The sequence below is a fragment of the Eutrema salsugineum genome, unplaced genomic scaffold (genome assembly GCF_000478725.1).
Source record: "Eutrema salsugineum unplaced genomic scaffold, Eutsalg1_0 scaffold_6, whole genome shotgun sequence".
NCBI classification, from domain to species: domain Eukaryota; kingdom Viridiplantae; phylum Streptophyta; class Magnoliopsida; order Brassicales; family Brassicaceae; genus Eutrema; species Eutrema salsugineum.
Genome location: NW_006256547.1, coordinates 6,862,046 through 6,880,842, shown reverse-complemented (window position 1 = coordinate 6,880,842; position 18,797 = coordinate 6,862,046). Strand labels below are relative to the sequence as shown.

The window sequence follows — 18,797 nt, the reverse complement described above, 5'->3', positions numbered from 1 at the left end:
TCTCTATCATGTACGACTGCTTTTAAAAAGAAGAAAAAACTGTAAAGACTTTGATTTTATTTGTGTTTGCTCTTGTGAAGATCAGCTAATTTTGATACTCCTTCTGTTCAGAATTAGTTAATGTTTAAGAATTTTACACACAGATTAATGATGCATTTAGTTTTTATTTTTTCTACACTAAAAAAAATTATTTATAATTTATTTAAATATCATTCAGCCAATAAGAAAATAATCTACAGAATATCAAAAGTTAAAATAATAAAAATTCATTAAATTTTACATTGAAAAGTGAAAACATCAAATAATTCTGAACAAAAAAAATTTCCTAAAACATCAAATAAGACAACCTAGCTTCTGTGGAAAAACGTTTAATTGCGATTGTCAAGGAAGATTTGTTATAGAAATTGTATTTTTTTTTTTTTTTTAATTTACGCCAAATCCATGAGTTAAGCTTGAATGATATATCGCGGTATCGGAGTTTTTGTTCAACCGAAACTACTATATATTTACACTCAATAAACAAAATACACTTTATATGAAGAATATGCATATGTGTCATTGGGCGTCAGTATAGTTCAACAATGTCACTCCAACAAAAAGAGTTCACAAACTTCGAAATGGACCAACGAGAGAGAGTAAGAGAGAGAGAGATGACTAATTTAACAATTAACACAACGATGAGACATCTATCCAAAAACAAATTATCATTATTCAAATTTCAATTATTATAATTGAATAAAATTATGAAAGGAACAAAGATTTATTAGAATATAACTAAAGCAAGCATTACTCATCAGTCGCCCTTACCAAAATCTTCTTCGGTTTGGAGATGATCTTTCATTTTCTGATCTTCTAGTGCAGCATCGACGACAGTTGCTGCAGTAATTACGGTGGTCACTACTGCAGTACAGACGCTTACTGCCGTACAAACAAAACCTAGAAAGCCCATCTTGTTTATCTTTCTTGGAGAAATTTATCTTCTTCTTCTTTTCTTTTCCTATGAAAAAATAGTTCGTTCATGTGATTTATGGAGTAGTTGAATGCGAGATTAATTTTCTTTTATTAGGGTTCGAAATTTGAGTTCACTACATTTTACAAGATAAGGAGGAGATATCGCTTTAAATGTTTGAATCGTCTTTGAAAGGAGAAGAAGAATGTTTGAATCGTAATTTGATGATTCTGGTGGGATTCTATTTCTAGCAAGAGACTCTTAAAGAGACGTAGTAACTAGTTAATCTTTTAAAGAGACGTGGGAATTTGATATGCTACTATTTTACAATAATCAAAAAAAGAAGTTAAAGGGTTGATGATTCAACGTCTAATGTCTGCAATACCTAATTAAGATATATACACACTGTTTACGAGTGACGTTCAGACTGGTTTTAAGAATGCTTGAAATTTTTATAATAATTTTTAAAAGATTTTTTTGGGTTAAATAATTATGTTTGATTAATGTATGAACTTATTTAAGTTAATATATTGATATATAAATAAATGTAAGAAATCCTTCGACGGTAAATTGAAATTAAAAATATACTTTATTAATACTCCAGCGGTATATAAATTAATACTAATAGTTAGATATTTAATTTTAGTTTCTAGATTGAATTCATAAAGCGAATTTATAAATTATAATTGAAATTTAATGAGTTTGAAATGAATTGATAAACATACTTTTTATATGCCAAACTCAAAATGACTAGGTCCCTTTTGTGTTATCAAATTTTCTCTTCTGTAACTCGCAATCGATGTTACTTGACGACCACGAAACGTCGGAAATAAAACCAGGCCTCATTGATATTTGATCCTATAGTCTTATTTTTTTTTAAAAACTTTTCGACATTAATCTTTTCTTTTAATACATGTGTTTATGGCATTGTTAATATATATCTGGCTTTTAGCTGTAAGGTATCTCGCTTTCTTTTAGCTGTAAGGTATCTCAAAATATAACATAGTAAAATTAAATTGTAAGCAAAGAATTACAAGCAGAGCACAAAGTCACGGTATAAGAATTTGGTATTATTTTTATTATTCTGATTTGATCATAGAATATAGAGTCGAAGTAATACAATAGTAGAATACTTCAACATAAGTTCACGCATGCATGTCGAGATTATTTACCAATTGCCATCATTCCATCATTTCCTTCTCCACGGCCGAGATGAAATCGGAAAACAAATGCTTTGGTGACGGCTCCAACGGTAACGGCTGTCGTTGTAACGGCGGCTATTATTGTAAAACCACCGGTGACAGAAGTGATGCCAATTAGTGCGAGAATACACAGGACGATCATACTTATGAGACCCATCTGATTTCTTATCTTCTTTATTCTTCTTCTTTTTATGTGGTTAAACAGAGTTATGTGATACTGATACACACACACACACATATATATTTATACAATTGTTGTATTGTGTTGTGTGGAATACTAAAATTTATGGGGAGCAAAAAACAAGGTGAGGTCAAGATTGAGTTTGTGTCCTAAGTAAACTTCAGAGAGACTCTTGAGTACTCTTTTCAGAGAAGACGAGACGTCGTGGAAAATTGAATGGTTGTTTTTCTAATGGTCAAATGTCATATCAGTTTTTTTTGGAACAAACATTGGCCACATCCTAAATTAATTTGGGTTTTTTTTTTCTCATTTAACATTAAAATGACTTGTAAATGATTAATAAGTTTTTAATGATATTGAGTAACTTATGATGTTCTGTGAAGTTCATGAGGTTGGTTTAGCTTCGGTTTACTATTGAGAGGTTGTCAAATTGTTTACGGAGATAGCCAAATAATTAGAGTATATTGTTGAAGAAGAGACCAGCATATTTGTAATACGGAGAAACTCGGGAGATAGCTAGAAAGCGAGGATGTTAGACACTTAGACTCTATCAAAACAGAGGAGTTTGTGAGGAGTGAGGACTTGATTACGCGATTCATTTATCTTCGTCACATCTCTTTCTAGTTTTAGTTTTAGTCACTCTCTCTTCTAAATATCCATGTTAACTCAAGTACAAGCTAGTGTACTCAATATTATTGATAGTTCTTGAGGAACTCGTAAACTTGCCTTATGCCTTCTGTTTCGAATGCTTTCGATCGTTTGGGTGTACATATTTTTGCCAAATTCCAAATATATTGTTACCAAATCCACCATTATCGATAACTACCATGTAAATCAACATTGTTAATTAAGTGAATACATCTAGTAACATTTTTATTTGTTTTCCGTGTAAGATGACTTCAGGTGGATAAGTAATCAAAATGTAACATCTAGTTTATTTTTTATATTATATTCCGTTGATCGAATTTTCAAATTAATCTTCACAAGTAAACTTCTGGTTTTATTGATCGCTCATATTGATGCAAAGAAAGGCCAAGTTCGTGTTTTATTTCGCTGGTCATTCGACATTCAATAGTATATCTTAGTAAGATACAATCGATGAATATATAAAAACAATGAGTAAAACAGAAATATTTATATCAAGATAACGATCATAACATGGTACACATGACATATCATGCGCAACCTAGCTATTTTTATTCCCTTATTTCTTATTATCGAAGCATATAATAGAAGCTAGGAAGAATTAGTCCCAGATACTTAAAAATTATTTGTTACGCAGATTCCGGAAATACCCTTTCGGATCGCTTTCGAAAGCATCCCTGAAAATTCGAGCATCTCTTCCGGGAGCCTTCATCGTCTTCTTGTCTGGTCCCGAGCACACACCGGAGAATAATCCGGCAATAGCAACGATACCACCTAGGACGGCCATGGCAGTCCCAAGATTTGATTTATCTTCTCCCTTGTTAACGTTACTGTTGTTGTCGCTCATTTTGATGATAGATAATCACAATTTTGAGATATACTTTCTAGTTTCTCTTTGGAGATGATGAGATCCGTCTGACTTTTATAGTTGTAGATGTGATGCCAAACGATGCATTAGATGAATAATTAAAATCTCAATTCAATTCACTAGGACGAGATCTTAATTACGTTGTGTATTGGAATTTAATGGCACCATTGGGAGTCGATTGGGATTTCTAGGAAAGAATATGAACATATAATTTTCATTTTTTTTTTGTAATGGGGATTGAAACGTATCTATACGTATTTGACCTAAGCTATTATCTCCAAAGTAAATGAATTTATTATATTTGCATGTGATTACGGGAGTGTTTCCTTTAGTTTTGTTCCATGTGATGTGAGAGAGAGTCTCTGTGCAATTTCAAGAATCTATCAAGATTTCACTAATGGGACCTAAAAACATGTGTTTGCATATTTTTAGCTAATTTTACTATTTTTTTTGTTTTTATCACCATGTATATATATTATATATATAATTCAATTTTCTACTATTCAAAATTGTATCCACCTAGATGGTTAACTGCATCTTTGTATATATAATTTATGGTAGACGAATCATGTTGCGTAGCTTAATGATCAGATTATTTCTTGGTCTATCGGACCAGCTTTAATTTACAAGTGTTTAGATCTGGTTGTGACAAAAGATCTGAACAATATTCGATCCTTGATGGTCCCAAATAAGAATCGTTTTCTAATAAATTTGGGCTTTAATCAATATTTTATTGTTTTTTTGGACTAAGAAACCATCCTAAATCCTGCGATAATATGGTCTAATAAAGCTATGTATATTCTATCTGGCCAACACTAAATGCTTTAAGTCTTTAACGTACGATTCTTCTTCTTATTCACACGTAAAAATCTTTATTTTAAATTTGCAAATACAAAAAGTATGAACCATACATAAAACAAACTCTACTAATAACTTCATCTGATAATTTGTTTGTCCTCCAACTGACACAAATGATAACAAATGTAAGTGTGGTGATATTCCGGCAAATATTAAATGAATTTTTTTTATAAAAAAAACCTGCAAAATGACTTTTAGCCATATTATTTTTCTTAATTTTATCATTATATAGTTTTCTTAAATATTAACTGAAGTAATATATCAATAATGTGATTAGTAAAAACATGATCTACCATATCGTAACATTTAGCCATTTACTAATTCTAACTGATATAATGTAATGAAACATTTCTGTATATGTAGAGAATAGACCCATACCCTAGTATTCTATTTATCAAATCTAGATTATCCTGATAATTGACATACATGTATCACTATTGGCCTATTGCCTATTGGCATCCTCATGTAATTGATCCTTTGTCTCTTTTGGATTTTACTCTGTTTAGTTCCTCTTTTTTTTTGGTATCGTTCTTTCAGGCTTTATTTGGGTTTGTTATTCTTTCTTTCTTTTTTGTCTTTCCTCTGTATGTCTAGCTCAGCCTGTAGAGTCCATTAAAGATTTTATGTCTTCTAGGATCTTTCTTTTTTGTAAACATGTCTTTTAGGATTTGTTGGGGGGCAGTGGAACATTATGGCATTATTTCAGAGGAAAAACGAAATGAATATGGCCGTCCAAAATGGATTTTAAGGATCGTGAAGGCAGCAAATACATTTCACAACATAAAAAAAAAAAAACTATTAAAATACGTAAGCTCGTGGGTGCAAGTTTTTCTCAATTCAATTTCATAAGAAGAAAAAGTTGTGGATGCAACGAGAGACACGTGGCAACTGTCATGGTCAAAGGTCTGGCAAACCAATCAACAAGGATCATGACCCTATTTTCGTTTTGACTTTTTGTTAAAACCAGCCTTTTAAATTTGCATCCATACCATAATATAATGTTTTTTCTTTCTGTTTAATATCACTACATTTGTTTACTAATTAAGAGCAGTACTAAAAAATCTATCGCTTTCAGAAAATGATGTTTTAGCAGTGCCAGTCAAAAGCAAATCTTATGAGATTTACCAAAACCAGCGATTATGGAAAATGATCGAAAATGATTTGGCCACAACCAAATGAAGAAAAATCCAATTTTATATACACATTAACAAATGTTAAAACCCAAATTCTACACAAGAATCTATTATAAAACCCTATAAGTATCCTAAAGCAGCTTCTTCTACCTATCCACACAATGTACTACTGCCATTTACAGATAGGGGAACACTTCAAGAATTTAAGATCTGATCAACCCGAAGTTGACGAAAGATCTCGACTTGAAAACCCCAAAGAGAAATCCCGTCGGGGATTCTTGAGAACTCGGTTTTGGGTCTGTGTTTCCGCCTTTCACTTGAAGTATTGTCTGACCAATGACTTGTCTAATTGATTCTATGGTCTTAGCATCAACTTGGTAACCAGAAGCATCCCTCACATAGAATGTGTTGAGAGCTTTGCCTCCTTTTGTTTTCACTTCAGCTCTTGTAACCGTAAGACTGTTCTCGCGGAAAATCCGAGTCACATCCGAGAGTAACCCGACTCTATCTGAAGTGCAAAGCTCAAGCTTCAATCCCTAAAACATAAAAACAAGAACCAAAATGTTAAGGCACAAACAACACACAACATTCTTATGATTCTTCTTCAAGCAAATCACAACAATATTTACCTCAGAGACTCTTCTTTGAATAGCTGCTTTCAGACATTTGATCACTCGCTGTCTTTCTGCCTCGGATTTGACAGGAGATCCATCCGCATGTCTTATGTAGTATTCCTGAAAAAGCCAGAGTATTTAGGATCATCAAGTCATGAGCATAAGATGAAGAAAATTTTGCAGAAGAGCCTAATGTGTGTAATAATACCTGATAAGCTTCAGGGCCTTCAGCATCGATACTGGCATGTGAAACCACATATTTCATATCCGTCAAAGTGAAGACTGTATCAAAGAGAAGCTTTGGTCTATCTTTACATTTGATCATCACAATCGAGTAATCCAAATCATGCAAATTAGAGACATCCACATCTGGAACTACTCTCCCACTTTTATCCTCATCATCAACGTTATTCTCCCACTCGTCGTAATCTCTATCCGCAAACATCAACTGATGAAGCTTACGATCTGTGTAAGTCTCGTTGAGAGGAGAAGAAACCGTTGTTTTGGGTTCACGGGATCTTCTGTTTCCTCCTGTAAGCACATAACCAAGAAGTTTCCTGATTTTGGATAACCTCTCTGGATCAGTGACTGCAGAGCAGGTCTCTTCATCGGTTACTTGTAAAACCGCTGCTGCTTTTGCTCTATGCGTCCAGATTTCAGCGTTTACCACATTGCATTGAAGGTCCATTAGAACAGCGCATAGCTCAGACAACAAACCGGGCCTATCAGTTCCTGTAAGCTCAATCACAGTGAAGTCGACGGATTGTTTAACACCAATGGATGATCTCATTGATGGACTGAAGCAAGAAGACTCGTCAGGGCCAAGTGACTGCAAACAATCACACCACAAAGAGTTAAGAATCATAACATCAAAACTAATCGAAATTGAATATGAAACAAGAGCTTTCATAACTTTTTACTTACTTTGCGGATATATTCAAGAACGATCTCATCGGTGACTTTGTTCCCATCTTGATCAGTAACATTGAAAACATCCATGAACCAGCCACCATCAGAGGAGATGTAAGCTTTCTTAATGGTGAGATTTAGATCAGTTAATACTTGAACAACTTCCAGAAGAATCCCATGTTTATTGGCACTATCCACCTAACAAAACAAATCAAAATGTTCACTTACTTCTCTTTTTCAACTAAATCAAACCTAATCCCGTGAAAATTCAATCTCAGAGCAAATTTAAAAGGTACCTTAATGACAGTTACATTCTTGCAGACGTCGTTATCAATCGAAACCCTAAATGATTATAATCAAATTAAACTCAGTTTGATTTGAAGATAGATCGAAACAATGGAAGAACAGAACAGCAATTCGAAGCTAGTCAATACCTTGGCGGATTTACTCTTTTGATGAACTTTGCAATCTCATCATCCATTTGATACGAATAGCTCAAGCAAACATCTGGAAAAAGAAAAAAAATTAAACTAATATAAACATAAATCCAAAACCCAACAGATTCAATCAAATAATTGAAGGAGACATATAATTGGGAAGAAATCTAAACGAAAACCCTGAAAAAGAAGCAGAGACTAAACCTAAAACGATTACAAACAAAGCAAGACTAAAAAAGACCTAAAATTGACCAAAACCCAGTTTCGGAAACTAATCATCAGACATATTTGGATCAATCAATCATCAAACTGAAATCGAATTAGAGAAGAACTAAAACAGAGAATAGTAACGAACCCATTTTTTCAATTGTTTCGTGATTAGTGTAAAGATCTTCGCGCCGGTAAGAAGAATAAATCAAAAAGGGAAAATTGATTTCTCCCTTGATGTACAATCTGGAAGAAGAAGAAGAAGAGTAGCAAAATTCAATTGCCAGAGAGAAACATCACAAGAAAGTTGTTAATTTATATATACAGAAGACAGAAAAAAAAAACAATTATAAATAAATAAGAATTGGGGAAAAAAACGAGTGAGATCCAATGGGGAAAAATAATTTTTACTCACACTATGCTGAGTCTGACACAAATTCAGCCGACACGATTCTCCTCAAAACCTGCAAAGAAAGAGTCCAAAAAAATATAAATTTGTTAAAATCTTGTGATTGTGATGAGGATTTGAGGAGGAGTCTACTCATAAATACACTTGGCGCATCTTAGCAGCCGCCCTTCGCTTTCACGATAGATTTGGCCGGTCACCGGTTTAATGAGATTCCTCTTTTATTGGGTAAGTTAATTACAATCATTTGAACTATTCCGGTTTTAGGAGATTTTCTCTTAATTAGGTAGTAAATTACAGACAGTATTTTTGGATTATTAGCAACAAATTGATGAATTTTTGACCAATTACATTTCAAATTATGGAACAATAATAAATTGAATTTGAATGGCAATTGACTATAGGAACAATAGAAAACCCCAACTGATATAGATATATCATAAATACACATCAATTAATTGAATTACAATTACTTTTGTTGTCAACTAGTACTACTTTTCATTAAAAAAAAAATCTGGTAGTATTAATTAAGCTAAAAAGAGGGATAGATTTTTCTGCCTCCTACTTTAAGAGGCCAAATAATAACCCTTATGGAAGTCAAAAATTAACTTGTAATTCAATGGAAACAGATATTGTAATTATGAAATTAATTTATTATTTTTTTAAGCATAGAAGGGGAACTTGGTAAAATATCTCTGCAGATTATATATAGAAACATCATCACTCACATCAACTTCTCCGATATTGAAAACAAATATCTTTTTGTTTAACCCTAGTTAGATCCAACAAATTTTAGTTTGAAAAACTATCTCATTCGGGTGAAAGTTTAACAAAATTCTTTGAAGCTCTTTTTTAGAATATGGTTTTGTAAAGATGAGAAATACCTTAAAACAAGTTTGTCAAAAAAGAAGAAGTTACCTTAAAACTATATACACAAAATAAAACTCTAGCTAAAAATATCACCAATGTGAAAAAATCCCAAACTACAACAAACTTTAGATTTTTATGATTTTGTAAGTTTTGAAAAACAAAAGATAAAATATGATCATTCAACTATCAATATTAATATATTTGAATCTTAAAATCATAAATCAAAAGCTTAAGAACCATCCCAATAGTTACGAGATTGTTTTCCTTAATATCCTAATACTGATTATTTGTTTTTAATATAGTTGATTTGTTATTAACTCTTTTCCCGGTTTTCTTGAATTGCCCGAATATATATCATGTGTTATTACACTCCAAAGATTTTGGATGTTTAGAATTGAGTGGAATCCAACCATAACGGCAAAATAAAGAACATGAACACTTACGCACTTAACAAGGACCAGAATCTAAGGAAAAATGTTTCACATATCACACTAAATTTCCATTAAATTTTCGTGGATGTTCCATTAATCTTTACATACATTAGCAAGTCTTCAACTTTTAACCATTGTGACTTGTGCAATTGTAAATCTGTGAACAACACATAAAGAGAATGTATAAATCAATTGTTGTATATATGAACTTCGATTGATCCTTCAGTAATTATATCAAATTATAGTAATTCATATTATGTATTCCAAAATCAGGAAAATTAAACTGAACATAATTTGTATGTAAAAATTAATTTGGATGAACGAGAGATTTCATAATCCGCCGCACACAAGTCGCGTTGACATGCCTCCAATAAACTTAATTTTAAGAAATCGATTAGGTATAGGAAAACACTAGTTGAGTTTGATTAGTGACTTTATTTCTATTAAAAAAAAGGTTCTAATGGAATAGAAAAAAGAAGGGGGAATTAGCATGCTGTTTAGAAAGTCAAATATGTTTTGGGTGAAAGAGAAATGCGTACAAGGAGGGACCATGCCGGCCGCATGTTACTCGCTCATTCTCTTCTTTCTTCAATTCTACTCTCTCTTAATATACCTCTCACTTAATAATAACAAAATAAATATATGTTTTCGTGCTTAAATACATGCATGCATGTCCTTTAAAACAACATTCTTTTTGGCGTTGTTGAAATGTTTTCAGAATGCATCTCATACACTTTCAATGATACACTTATATTTTGAAGTCACATAATGTTATTCACAAAAATTAATTTTTTATAAAATATTAAAATATATTCGGTTTAGTCTCCAAATTTACGGTGGTCTGGTTGATTAGAAACGTCTGCATTTTAGCAAGATTGAAAGCTGAAACAACCATTGTCTTTCTTTAGCTTATAATATGGTATAGACCGTAAAGTTTGTAAATATATCATAATTCATAACTAAGGAATTGCATTTGAATGATTAACCACTGAATATGACAGTTCAATAAGTCAATATTTGTATCAATTTATTCTCACAACATAGAAGATATCATATGATTTCATATTATTGCCTCAATTTCGTTATTTGTTTAAGGCTCCAAATTAAATATACTCAGTCATAACCCTCACAATTTATACTTCATTTTTCGGAGGCGATATCGCTTCTTTTGCATCCGTTGCTTTATCTCCAACGAACTTACCCGTTTTGTTGCTCATATCCTTTGCCGAATCTCTGGCTTCACCGGCTTTTTCAACAATGAAGTCTTTGGTTTTCTCCGTCATTGAAACAGTTTCTTTCTTCGTTTCTTTGCCTTTCTCAGTCACAAACTCCGAAGCTCTCTTAGCATTTTCAGCGACTGTGTCCATCGCTTCACCAGCTTTCTCAACAAAGTAGTTTCTTGCTCTCTCCATGTGATCTTTTACTTCTTGTCCTTTTTGAGCAGACATGTTTCCTACTTCACTTCCCTTTTCCTTCACGAACTCGGCAGCTTTCTGTCTTTATTTTATTTTTTTTTTGTGTGGCAAATTACAAAATGATTACAATGAACAAAATGAGTAAATATTTAGAAAATAAATTCCAACATGTGAAATTTTTAATAAGAAATCATATGAGAGTTTTGATTCATGTCGATCTCAAGTATAATCCCAACAAGTAGACTTACGAGGCATCGTCGAGCCATTTGGGGTCGTTCTTTGAATTGCCATCATCTTTCACGGCGGTTGGGACCCACAAATTCTTACGCCGAGGTGCAAAGTTCACATTCTTCCGGCCAACTATCATAGCTCCTCCGCCTACGCCGCTTTTCTTGCCTCCGCTGATGAATAACGAAGAACTCATCCCACTAAGCAGAGCTCCGGAGATCGACATCTCTCTAAGATGTGTAAATAGTGTGTGAGAATCTTTATAAAGAGAAACTTTAAAAACTTGAAACAAGATTATCAAAAAAGGGTTGAGCAAGTGAGTTTGATTATTTATTTATTGAATTATGATGAAATTTAGCTTAACAGAATAGCATGAAGTGGGGAAAATATTGTGTTTATTATAATACGTAGAAAGAAGGCTCATGCAGGTCGCATGTTAGTCTCTCATATCTTCTAATTAAATATAAAACGTAATAAACAATAATGGAAAGACGTAAGTTTATGTTTTAAGAAATGACAATAAGAAAAAAGAAAAAAAAAAGATCTAGAGAAGAGAAGGGCATAAATTTGAGGGGGCATGCCGGTTGTATGCTTCTGTATGGTTGACAAATCTTAAGAATGACTATACGTTTATGTTTTTTTCTCCATTCTGATTAAACGTAGAAGGTAATATAAACAAGTTGTATACCGATATACTCAAACAAAATCCATGCATTGGGGTGTATAGGTCTATATAATGTCTATTAGGTATATTGATATATATCCAATTCGACCCAAAAAAGAAAGAAAGGCATATCTAAAAATTAAAAGATACACATTTGCTTCTTTGTTAACCATATAAATGTATATGTACTGCATGATAATATATGGATGGTGGACGCAAGTTATAAAGGTATTTGTCAACCTTCTGAATAGATAGAAGAACTTTATGGAATATTTGACTTTCTTTCTTTTTGGTTGGGCAAACGAGTTTGGACTAATTAATGAAGCATCATAGTTAAGAAATTTCGTAACTGGCCCATCATTCTTTTTAAGTTTTTCTTACGTCATTCTTTTTTGAGTTTTTTGTTTCAATATTTCCACCCATTTTTCAGATAAGCATCAAATCTCAACAACTTTTGAAGCCACCGAACACTAAAAAGTAACAATACACTTCAAAAATCATTGGATATTGGTGTCGACCAAATTTGACCAAACATTGTTAAAGATGCAAATCAAAAATTTAATTGATATCTAATGTAAACTCTATGGTCGTTTTTAGGATTACCTATACAGTATATAACTTTAGAAGGATTATCATGGAAAATCAGAATTCAATTATTTAATGAAACATTTAATTTACGAAAGCCGTGGTCCAGTGGTCCAACCAAAATTGGTTTAGGGATTACGTGAAAGTGACTAAAGAAAGCGTCTTAAAGATTCACATAATCACATATGCTGTTTTTTTTTTGTTGTTGTTGTTTACTTACGATTCACATGTGTTTTTGTGTCCACAAAACAGAAACACTGACACACATATGTATATGGAGAATGGAGATTAGTAATTACGTAAAGTTAAAGCTAAAATGAAATGTTTGGTCTTTGTTTTTTGAACGATATATTCGTGGCAAAGTTGCAAACATGTTATACGTCAAAAAGGAAAAAAACCGCTGTAGTATCTTTTTTTAATTCATTCTCCATAATCGCAAACGGATCCCAAATTTTTTAGTTAACAAATTGGGTAGGAATAAGATCTTTGAGCACAAAGTTTATTTTTTTGTTAAACTATATCTCCAATCCCACTTTAAATCTCATACCAAATAGAATTCAAAATAAAATTATCTTCAGCCCAATCCATATCTCACTCAAAAATGGAAGAATCAATAAAATCACTCCAAATATAGAGTAACATATAGGTTTATTTCATCATGATTCTATTTTAGAGTTAAAAAAGAATAGGTTGGAGTAAAACTCAACTCCATATTCTAAACTAACTCTAAAATGGAGTAAGAATAGAGTTATACATAGGAGATGTTTCTGTTGAAAAAGACTGAAAAGGTCAAAAAAAAATTGTCGATGATCTTTTCTTCTTCAATTAATAACAAAAGCTGAGAAATAAATAAAATAAGCTTGATAAAAAGGAGCCATTTTCTCTTATAATTTTTGGTGTTCTTATGGTTCGACTGAAATTAACGTCTATATAGTGTCTATATCTACGGGACCTAATGGCTAAAACGCCTACAATTTATCAAAATCGATTTATATTGTGCATGGCATAGTTTCGTATATGTATGAGAATTGAAGAATTTCACTTGAATGATTAACCAATAAGCACCGATTATAACAGTTTAAGTAAGTCTACGTAGTACCAATTAATTCTCGCATAATATTTGTTTTTCTTAATATATTGCTTCAGTATCTTCCATTTGTGTTGACAAAAACATATCTATCTTGTATATGCTTTAGGGCTCCAAATATATGTATATGAGAACTGGTATTACCATCACATTCTATACTTCATTTTCGGGAGGCAATATCACTTCTTTTGCCTCCGCTGCTTTATCTCCAACGTACTTAGCCGTTTTCATGCTCATATCGGTCGCCAAAACTTTGGCTTCACCGACTTTTTCGACGATGAAATCTTTAGCTTCACCGACTTTTTCAACTAGGAAACTATTGGCTTTCTCCGTCATTGAAACAGCTTCTTCCTCCGTCTCTTTAGCTTTCTCCGTCACAAAATCCGAAGCAAACTTAGCATTTTCAGCCACCATGTCCATCGCTTCACCAGCTTTCTCAACAAAGTAGTCTTTTGCTCTCTGTATCTGATCGCAAACCTCTTGTCCTTTCTGTGCAGACACGTGTCCCACTTCACTACCTTTATCCTTCACGTACTTGGAAGCTTTTTCTCTTTTATTACAAAATGAAAAATGGGTATTTTATACTATAGAAAACAAATTCGACAATGCTCGAAACTATAATAAAAAAGAAGAAGAAAACTGAAAATGTATATCTCCAAACAAATAGACTTACGAGGCATCATCGAGCCAATTTGGATCGAGCTTTGAGTTACCATCACCTTTCGTGGTGGCCATGACCCATGACTTCTTACGGTGAGGTGCAATGATCATATTATTCCGGCCAACTCTCACAGCTCCACGGCCAACGCCGCTTCTCTTGCCTCCGTTGATCAAGATCGAGGAACCTAACCCACTAAGCACCGCTCCGGAGATCGAAATCGCCATGAGAAATCTATTGCGTTTTCTCTTTAAGACGTGAGAAAAAGTGTGTTTTTGGGGGAGCAAAAAGAATCAAAAGGGAGGAGTTTAAATTAAGTAGGGAGGGACAAAGTCAGAATATATTTACAAATTCCAATTACGTATAAGAAACCTTAGGCTGACGTGGATTATCAAATATTGAGCTTGTGATGAGAGTTTGATCATTTTTTTATATATTTTGCGGGATCATTTTATTTTAACATATGAAATTTACATGCATAGTCGCATATAGTGATAGAGGACCAGAGATCATGCCAGTCATGTTGCTCCTTTTGTATTTATTATCTTCCTACAATATATCCAATAGAAAAGCATAATAAAAATGTAAAAGTATCAAAAGAAAAGAGGATTTAGAAAATAGAGATAGAAGGGAACAGAAGAGCGTACATGCCGGTCGCATTTTTCTTTTATGGTTAGACAATCTTAAAATGGACTACATTTTTAGATAAAATCTATACGTAGAGATTGGATGAAATTTAAGCTATGGACAGTTTTACAATGTAATTAGTTTGACTTTATTTAGTTTCGATTTGTTGGATTTGTTAAGGTTTATAAACAGTTTAAATTTTTATAGTGATTGATAATAGTGTACTTAGGGGAAAAAAAACTTTAGACAGGGTTTGTTAGCTGAGTTTTTTAAAAGAATTTTTGCAAATTCCACGAAGAATTTTGCCAATCTCTGTGGATTTCCAACATCTATATGTTAACTTCAACCAGCTCGATTCCAGCTCTTTCATAAGGGACAGATCCATTCCACTATATAGGAAGTTTTCAGAATCCATAGGGGATTTCGCCAAAACCGGCTCTATGAAGCTATGAACGCTCGTTCTTACTTTAGAGAGAGAAATTGACAGCCATATATATTCTTATTTTTGTTTTCTAGAACTTTAAATGAGAGGATCTCAACTATGTATTTCTCATAGAGAAATTTTTTGAACCCTTTATAATTATGTGCTGAGGAGTTTGATTAATGAAACTCAGTATGGATACTGAAGAGACTCTGGGTTTAACAATGGAAAAAGGACAATTTATGATACATTTATGGGATATACTATCTCCTTACCATAATTTTTTTTCTATTTCCTTGATACAATGTCTTAAACACAATCAAATCCACCAGCCAATAATAATTCTCATTTATTGAAAAGCATCTATTAAAAATACACTGAAAAGAATCAAATTACATTAAAAATTAAAATCATTCAAAAACTTCAATCCAATAACAAAATATAACATAAGTACATAACACAACCTTATTTGCTGTTAGATTTGCTGAGTTTCTTTTTTGTAAACTCCATCCTCCTGTTTGAGCAACTAGACACTACAACCTTATTGAAATATCAAACCGGAACCTCGTAGTCTACTTTCAACGATCTCGTCAATGGTTTTTGCCATATGAGGAGTGAGATGATTCTTCCAATCACCAACTTCACCTTTCCTGAAGAATACATTAGAATCTATACCAAGTCTCGTTGTCCCCTTCTTATTAACCTCCAAGTTACTCAGATTCCGCAAACTACACAGCTTCAATATCTCCTCCACCCATCCACTCTTTTCTTCTTCCTCGGTGAAATGGACAATTCAAGAACTCGGCGAGTCTCTTGACTTGAACACGAGGCTCCTCAATGATCTCCTCGTACCTCATAAAAAGAACATTCTCCTTATCTTCTAAGCTCCCTTTCCAATAGCTCAGCACATGTTCCCAATAGGGTCCATATAAGAGAACTCCTCTACAATATGCATCAACATTAGCTCAAAAGTGGCTTGATCCATCTTGGTGCGATGCAACATGTTCCTATAATGCCAACCGGAGACAAACGTATCTTTGATACCTCTACACACATACACGATTTTGCAAGGTGAGGAAGAAGACTTTGTGGTGGCTTCTCGCAATGCGTTTAAGTGCATGTGTGTAGAAAAGATTGTAGGAGAAGGAAACTTTGTGAGATCCGGAGTTTGGTTACTAGCGTATAACTCAAGCTCAAGAAATGGAACAAGGTCATGAGGGTTTCGTGAGAGCAAATGATGGATTTGGGGATTTTCGCAGTATTTTTCTCTATGGACAACGGCGAAAACTAGGGATTTGAGCCGAGTGGTACCACCTTTGGGATAGTACCAACAACCTTTGTAGTTGTAGAGACTGTAACCCATGAAATCTTTGTCTGAAGGAAGAGAAGAGATCAAGTTCTTGGTTTCTTGGCTAACCTTGTCATCTTTCATGTAGTTTGGAAGGTGAGGTTCTTGAGAAGCATCCATTACTGTGATACTTTTACTCTGTGTACACAGAGAGAGGATAGTGTAAAAAATGAGAAGATAATAGACTTTTTTTAAAAAAAAATTTGGTGCCTTGGACAAATCGGTGTCACCTGTTTAGATATGTCTATAGACAAGACAAGTGGTAGGGTTTATACTCATGGGTGCGTCTAAGCTACACATAACCAATCCACTATGTCCTGTTTTTCGATTCTGATAAAGAAAAAAAAACGTGTCGTCAAAAGAAAGCGAAATTCGATTTGACATTAAAAAAAGTATGATTGAATTTTTGTTAAATACCGTTCTTAAGAAGCCAATTCTGATTTGTACTTCTTTTCGTTTGTTAATTAAAAAAAAAAACGTTTACTTTGTTGCTTTGGACAGCTCGATCTCGCAAGTCAGCTATGCGTATAGACATGCTAAGTGGTTAGGCTCATCTTAAACAACATGACATGAACAAACAATGCGGATTTAACCAGCTATAATGTTCCACATCTATTAAAAAGAAGGAAGTAATATTGCTTCATCTTATTCATACAAGAACAACAATAAAATCATAGACAACAAAAAACAAAACTCACAAGATTAATGAAAACATCATAACAACAAGTTTCAAAGATTATTTCAACAAGAAAACTTCAGACCAGAACCTTGAAACTTCTCTTCCATGGTTTTATCTATTTGCTCAGCCAAGGACTCGCTCAAAGTATCTCTCCATCCTCCAATCTCTCCTTTTCTAAAGAAAGCTTTAGTCTCCATTCCATTTGGCAATTTCCCTTCTCTATTAACCTCCAATGTACTCAAACTCTCAAAACTACACAACCTCACAATATCTCTCACTTCTTCATCTCCAATAAAACCACATCCCAGGAACTCAGCGATTCGCTTGATCTCATTTCCAGTCTGCTTTTTGAGATCCTCGTAAGTAACAAACAAAACCTTGTTCGGATTCTCGCGGCTTGTGTACCAATACTCCAACACATGATCCCAAAAGGGTCCACCTATAAACTTCCCTTCACAGAACGCTTCAACCGCTTTCTCAATCGGATAATCAGCGGTTTCTTCAGGAGCAAGTTTCTTCCCAAAATGCCATAAGGAGACAAACATGTCCTTAGGGTTTCTACAACAATACACAATCTTACAAGACGAGCTCTTAACGGATTCGGGCAGCGAAAGGTGCGATATGTGAGTGTTCATGAGTCTTGGAGAAGGCAACGCGGAGAAATCGAAACCTGGAGATTCGTAGTAGACTCCTTCCAAGAAGGGCACGAGAAGATGCGGATTGGTAACCAGAAGAGGATGCTTACCAGAAGAAACTGGAAGCTTGTGTCGGTTAATGAGAGCAAAGACAAGAGCTTTTAACCAAGTGGTACCTGATTTAGGATTGGTTACGAGGATAATGTCGGAATCTTGGGCTTCAAAGTGTTTTTGGCATTTCAAGATTCCTTGTAACAGAGCTTGTGTGTGCCAACGTCCTTGGAATTGATACATTTGGCTCACCAACCAACCTTTCTCGCTTGGAAGAGAAGAAATCAGATCTCTTGTTTCTTGTGTCAGATCTTCATCTCCCAAGTAATCAGGAACAGATGATGATGATGATGACATTATGAGTATAGAACAATCTTGAAAAATGTTAGAAACTATGAGATTTTTTTCTTTTCTTAAGGTCTATGTCTTTGAGGTTATGTTTATGCGCTTTTATATATGTTTTGTTTGTGTTGACTGTTGACTAAGAAGATTGCTCTACAAGCAAATAGCATACTTTACTTGAAGAGCACGTAGAAATAAAATCTAAAGAAAGCAAGAGAATCACAACTCTAATAATGTCTAATCTTAAAATATTATTTTTGGTGGAATAGTCAATACATCCTTTATTTGAAGAGCACTTAGAAATAATGTCTAATCCTAGTTGTTTTTATTGATGCATTCATGCATAT

General features: G+C 33.5%; 5 protein-coding genes across 5 annotated transcripts; all 5 read right to left on the bottom strand.

Moving 5' to 3' along the window:
- Positions 1 to 5,868: 5,868 nt before the first annotated feature.
- Positions 5,869 to 8,512, bottom strand: LOC18012314 (ACT domain-containing protein ACR5). The gene is made up of 8 exons (XM_006395617.2): positions 8,419 to 8,512; positions 8,152 to 8,249; positions 7,794 to 7,866; positions 7,656 to 7,701; positions 7,375 to 7,557; positions 6,659 to 7,279; positions 6,466 to 6,570; positions 5,869 to 6,372 (listed from the first exon to the last, which is right to left on the bottom strand). Exons 2-8 carry the CDS (start codon positions 8,153 to 8,155, stop codon positions 6,040 to 6,042), a joined length of 1,365 nt encoding a protein of 454 aa, XP_006395679.1. The 5' UTR covers positions 8,156 to 8,249; positions 8,419 to 8,512; the 3' UTR covers positions 5,869 to 6,039.
- A 2,322-nt stretch (positions 8,513 to 10,834) lies between these two features.
- On the bottom strand, positions 10,835 to 11,727 carry LOC18012313 (protein COLD-REGULATED 15B, chloroplastic). Its single transcript, XM_006395616.2, has 2 exons — positions 11,374 to 11,727; positions 10,835 to 11,207 (listed from the first exon to the last, which is right to left on the bottom strand). The coding sequence occupies exons 1-2, from the start codon at positions 11,577 to 11,579 to the stop codon at positions 10,844 to 10,846; spliced, it is 570 nt and encodes a 189-aa protein (XP_006395678.1). The 5' UTR covers positions 11,580 to 11,727; the 3' UTR covers positions 10,835 to 10,843.
- A 2,115-nt stretch (positions 11,728 to 13,842) lies between these two features.
- Positions 13,843 to 14,676, bottom strand: LOC18011816 (protein COLD-REGULATED 15B, chloroplastic). Its single transcript, XM_006395615.2, has 2 exons — positions 14,363 to 14,676; positions 13,843 to 14,239 (listed from the first exon to the last, which is right to left on the bottom strand). Exons 1-2 carry the CDS (start codon positions 14,572 to 14,574, stop codon positions 13,843 to 13,845), a joined length of 609 nt encoding a protein of 202 aa, XP_006395677.1. The 5' UTR covers positions 14,575 to 14,676.
- Positions 14,677 to 15,757: 1,081 nt separating this feature from the next.
- Positions 15,758 to 16,997, bottom strand: LOC18011815 (cytosolic sulfotransferase 11). The gene is given in 4 exon segments (XM_024151607.1): positions 15,758 to 16,179; positions 16,181 to 16,353; positions 16,356 to 16,881; positions 16,974 to 16,997. Coding segments are annotated over 3 exon segments (924 nt in total). The 5' UTR covers positions 16,864 to 16,881; positions 16,974 to 16,997; the 3' UTR covers positions 15,758 to 15,936.
- A 361-nt stretch (positions 16,998 to 17,358) lies between these two features.
- Positions 17,359 to 18,520, bottom strand: LOC18011964 (cytosolic sulfotransferase 12). The gene has a single exon (XM_006395613.2). The coding sequence runs from the start codon at positions 18,463 to 18,465 to the stop codon at positions 17,485 to 17,487; it is 981 nt and encodes a 326-aa protein (XP_006395675.1). The 5' UTR covers positions 18,466 to 18,520; the 3' UTR covers positions 17,359 to 17,484.
- Between the last annotated feature and the right edge of the window lie 277 nt (positions 18,521 to 18,797).

Bases quoted from the DNA above. Each gene is read 5' to 3' on its own strand.
- LOC18012314 (XM_006395617.2), bottom strand. The intron at 7,558-7,655 runs GTACCTTTTAAA...TTGTTTTGTTAG, and splicing joins AGAATGTAACTGTCATTAAG to GTGGATAGTGCCAATAAACA. The intron at 6,571-6,658 runs GTATTATTACAC...TGGCTTTTTCAG, and splicing joins AAGGCCCTGAAGCTTATCAG to GAATACTACATAAGACATGC.
- LOC18012313 (XM_006395616.2), bottom strand. From the start codon at position 11,579: ATGTCGATCTCCGGAGCTCTGCTTAGTGGGATGAGTTCTTCGTTATTC. The intron at 11,208-11,373 runs GTAAGTCTACTT...AATAAAATAAAG, and splicing joins AAATGGCTCGACGATGCCTC to ACAGAAAGCTGCCGAGTTCG.
- LOC18011816 (XM_006395615.2), bottom strand. From the start codon at position 14,574: ATGGCGATTTCGATCTCCGGAGCGGTGCTTAGTGGGTTAGGTTCCTCG. The intron at 14,240-14,362 runs GTAAGTCTATTT...TTGTAATAAAAG, and splicing joins AATTGGCTCGATGATGCCTC to AGAAAAAGCTTCCAAGTACG.
- LOC18011964 (XM_006395613.2), bottom strand. From the start codon at position 18,465: ATGTCATCATCATCATCATCTGTTCCTGATTACTTGGGAGATGAAGAT.